The 4,548-nt window shown below is 47.0% G+C and overlaps 1 protein-coding gene across 1 annotated transcript; it reads left to right on the forward strand.

Annotated features, from left to right (window-relative positions):
- The first annotated feature begins 1,296 nt into the window (after positions 1–1,296).
- Positions 1,297–2,760, forward strand: LOC148977661 (uncharacterized). Its single transcript, XM_089134604.1, has one exon. It carries the CDS (start codon positions 1,297–1,299, stop codon positions 2,758–2,760), a length of 1,464 nt encoding a protein of 487 aa, XP_088990730.1.
- The last annotated feature ends 1,788 nt before the right edge of the window (positions 2,761–4,548 follow it).

A 4,548-nucleotide genomic window follows, 5' to 3' on the forward strand; every position in this document is an offset into this window, starting at 1 on the left:
ACAGCACAGGAATTCTCTGAACACTGTTGAAGAGAAACCTGTAAAAGGGAAAGTCTACCTAAAGTCATTTTAAAAACAACTGTTAGCTTGTTTAAACATTTCTACATGCATACTTAAATTAGCTTTACACAATTCCATCCTTTAAAACATACCCCAAGGTCTCTTCCTGTTTTTTCAGTCAAACAACTGTTAGCTTGTTTAAACATTTCTACATGCATACTTAAATTAGCTTTACACAATTCCATCCTTTAAAACATACCCCAAGGTCTCTTCCTGTTTTTTCAGTCCAGGATCCTGGGTCAATGGAGCATGCAACGTGCCTGGATTTCCAAAGAAAACACAAAATGCATAATATGTAAGTAATTTATCAGTGTAATAATATGTAATTATATAACGTATGCTGATAACAAGGCTTTCAAATGAACTTTAAATGAGCCTGAGAATGAGGATCTTATGTGAACTTGAAGTCTGAGAACGAGGCTTTTATGTGAACGAAGCCTGAGAACGAGGCTCCCTTTGAAAATTGTAACTAAATAACATGCCTGGAACAAGGCTAGTAAATTAATTATCTTTTGTCTCAACCTAAACGTGGTTATGTAACTGTCATCTCCAAAACCACCAGGGTGAAGAGAATTGAAGAAAAGTATCTCCCTTTTAGCTACCAACATAACTTGCAATGGGCATTTTGTTAATATCCATGAAAATAGAATGCACTTAACCATACCTTTTGAATTTAAAATGTTACAGCTAGAAAGATTATAGAAAAAAAGTCAATACAGAGCAGATAATGATCCACTTTATCCAGCTGTCTGCTCCAAGCTGGAAATAGTATGAAATCCTTGGACCTCATGTTTTCCTAATAGTATTGGAACAAAATATTAGTCAAGTCACATTTATTTATATAGTGCTTTTTACAATACAGATTGTATCAAAGCAGCTTCACAGTGATAACATGAAAGTAATACAATACAGATCAATAATATTGTTGTCACCACCCATGGACTGTCTGTGTTTTGATTCATCACGTGTTCCCCTCGTCTGAGTTCTCCGCCCTCATCTGTTTCCATGGACACTAACCACCTCCCGCACAGCTGATTGTCATTTGTTTATCACCGTCACTGTGTATTTAAGTTCCTGCCTGTCTTCACTCCCTGGTCCGGTATTGTTTGTGTGTTACCTGCTGTCATCCTGTCTGCCTGTTTCCGAGTTTCATTTATCAAAATATCAGTGTTAATTCTACCCTCCTCGTCGTCCTCCTTGACCAGCCCGTGACAGAATACCGGACCAAAATTCAAGATGAACATCGATTTCATCAATCTCGCTGAATTATCATCAGATTTTGTTTCGTTTTCCAGAGACTTTGTTCCCCTTGCACTCTCCAGCCCCCTCGATGATGAAACCCTGAAGACCCTGTTCTGGATCGGGGCCACCTACCACCAGCACTTCGACCTCCCAGACACCTCTAACCTGGACTGGAAGGAGGCCGTTTCCCGGTGTCTGGAGAGCATCGAAGCCCGATCCAGAACACTGCCAGACCCAGAGCCGGAATTACCACCCTTGACCGCGGAGATCTCGTGCGTGCCCCCCGCAGACGGAGAGCTACCACCCACCGTGACGCGTCAACCAGTGCCCGAGACGAAGAGGACAGAGTTGACCCTCGCCCCGGAGGAGGAGCTCCAACAGGAGTCTGACCAGGGGTGTGAGCCCACTACATCTGCGGACGAGGGGACTAATTTCCTGGAACTGGAGGACTGGCTGATGAAACCCAGGACACTGGATATCGTTCCCGCCCCATCCCACCCGTCATCGGCATCTATTTCATATTTTCAACCAGCCTGTGATGACTTCTGTCCTGCCGTCTGTCTGATTCACTCCATCCCATCACCGTTCCCAGTCAGTCCTCCAGCCTCGCCGCTGCTGGATGTGCGCAGCCCTGCACCATCTCCGTGGGGAGTCCCCGACGTCGAGCGGCAGGTCAGCCCACCATCTGCGGCGCCTGTGTTCGAGGATCCCACGGCTTCGCCTCCAGCCTCGGTCCTCGGCACTCCATCTCGGCCAGTCGACCTGCCGGCTCCGTCTTGGCTCCTCCCACCTGCGCCTCCACCTGAGACCCTCGAAGCATTGGCTACAGCGGGTTCCCTCGTCCTGCCGGCTCCCCCTTGGTCAGTCGTCACTCTGCCTGCGCCACGGACTTGCGGTCAGTCTGCTACGCTTGATCCCTCCACCCCTTCGGCTTCAGCGGGCTCCTCCTTCCCTGTGGCGTCTCCTCTGTCCTCCCTCACTCCACCTCCACCTCAGCTCTCGGGCACTCTGGCTACGGCTCCAGCGCTCGTCGCCGCTACGTCACCGGGGTCTCCCATACCGGTGACATCGCTTGAGTCCACCGGCTCTCCGTCTGCGCCGAGAGATCCTGCCACCGAGTCTCCGTCGGTCATCCCCCAGCTACCGTCAGTCCCCTCGCCATCTGGTTTCTTCCCTCCGTCTTCTCTGCCATCGGCTGTCGGTACTGGGAGGCTCTGGGTCTGCGCCACCGCGCCATCCCCATCAAGGCCGCCAGGGAATCGTCATCGTCCCCTCACCGTTCCGTCACTCCAGCCTCTCGTCTGTGATTCACCATCGTCTCGTCCTCCACCTGAACCTCCCCCGGTTCCCCCTCCGTCATTTTGCCACGGCGCGAGGTCGCGCCTTGCCGGAGGGGGCGATCTGTCACCACCCATGGACTGTCTGTGTTTTGATTCATCACGTGTTCCCCTCGTCTGAGTTCTCCGCCCTCATCTGTTTCCATGGACACTAACCACCTCCCGCACAGCTGATTGTCATTTGTTTATCACCGTCACTGTGTATTTAAGTTCCTGCCTGTCTTCACTCCCTGGTCCGGTATTGTTTGTGTGTTACCTGCTGTCATCCTGTCTGCCTGTTTCCGAGTTTCATTTATCAAAATATCAGTGTTAATTCTACCCTCCTCGTCGTCCTCCTTGACCAGCCCGTGACAATTGTTGAATATTAAATGTCCCCAACTAAGCAAGCCAAAAGCAAGGCAACAGTGGCAAGGAACCAAAACTCCATCAGTTAATTGAATGGAGAAAAAAACCTTGGGAGAACCCAGGCTCAGTTGGGGGCCAGTTCTCTGGCCAACGAAGGAACAGTGATTACTAGAGTTTTAGAGAAACTAGATTACTACATTATTAGAGAAACTGATATTAGCGTAGATGCCATCCTTCTTTTGATGTACCAAACTACATCAGGATTTACGGGACGTGTTCCCAGTTCCGGCTGATCTAAACTATGCAGCCTAATTTAGGAAGTCTATAGTGTGTTATGTGTATGCTAGGCCAAAGAGATGTGTTTTTAGTCTAGATTTGAACTGACAGATTGTATCTGCTTCCCAGACAATGTTTGGAAGATTGTTCCAGAGTTTTGGTGCTAAATAGGAAAAAGATCTACTACCAGCTGTCGACTTTGATATTCTAGGTAGACTGGCCGGAGTTTTGAGATCGCAATAGACGTGAAGGACTATAATGCGTTAAGAGCTCGCTCAAGTACTAAAGCTAAACCATTCAGTGCTTTATAAGTAATCAGCAATATTTTTAAAATTTATACAATGTTTAATAGGCAGCCAATGCAGGGTTGACAGAACCGGGCTAGTATGGTCATACTTCCTGGTTCTGGTAAGAACTTGAGCGGCTGCGTTTTGGACTATCTGAAGTTTGTTTATTAAGAATGCAGGGCAACCACCCAGTAGAGCATTACAATAATTTAGCCTTGATGTCATGAACGCATTAACTAATTGTTCCGCATTTGCTAATGAGAGCATATGGCGTAATTTAGATATATTTTTAAGATGGAAAAATGCAGTTCTACAGATACTAGACACATGACTTTCAAATGAGAGAGTAGTATCAAAGAGCACACCCAGGTTCTTAACCGACGACGAAGACTTAACAGAGCAGCCATCAAGTGTTAGGGAGTATTCTAGGCTGTTACGTGAGGAAGTTTTGAGCCCGTTCTCATCCCAAAGCGCCATATAGGACGCTTTTGCAAAAGCATAAATATCCAACGCACATGGCACCCTTTAACGTCAAATGAGACGCAGATATATTTGGGCAGAAGGCGCCCCCTAGTGGTCTAACCCTTACCCTACACCATACCTAAACTTAACCATACCCGAAGCGTCTCATTAGACGTTAAAGGGTGCCATGTGCGTTGGATATTTACGCTTTTGCAAAAGCGTTGTATATGGCGCTTTGGGATGAGAATGCGTTTAAGTTTTTGGTAGCATGTACAGAGTTAATAGCAGCGGTCCTAGTACTGAGCCTTGTGGTACGCCATACTGAAATTGTGATCGATAAGACATCTCTTCATTTACTGCTACAAACTGATAACGGTCAGATAAGTATGATTTAAACCATGCTAATGCAGTTCCACAAATGCCAACATAGTTCCCTTTCGTAGTCACTTCGAGTTACGTCAAAAGTGACGGAGAATGGGGGTTTCGCAAAGAAAGCCAATCCTCTTCGAGTATTTAACAACGAGCCAATGGCATGAAAA

This window comes from Pimephales promelas, chromosome 8 (genome assembly GCF_988280905.1).
Source record: "Pimephales promelas chromosome 8, fPimPro1.hap1.1, whole genome shotgun sequence".
In the NCBI taxonomy this organism is placed as follows: Eukaryota; Metazoa; Chordata; class Actinopteri; order Cypriniformes; family Leuciscidae; genus Pimephales; species Pimephales promelas.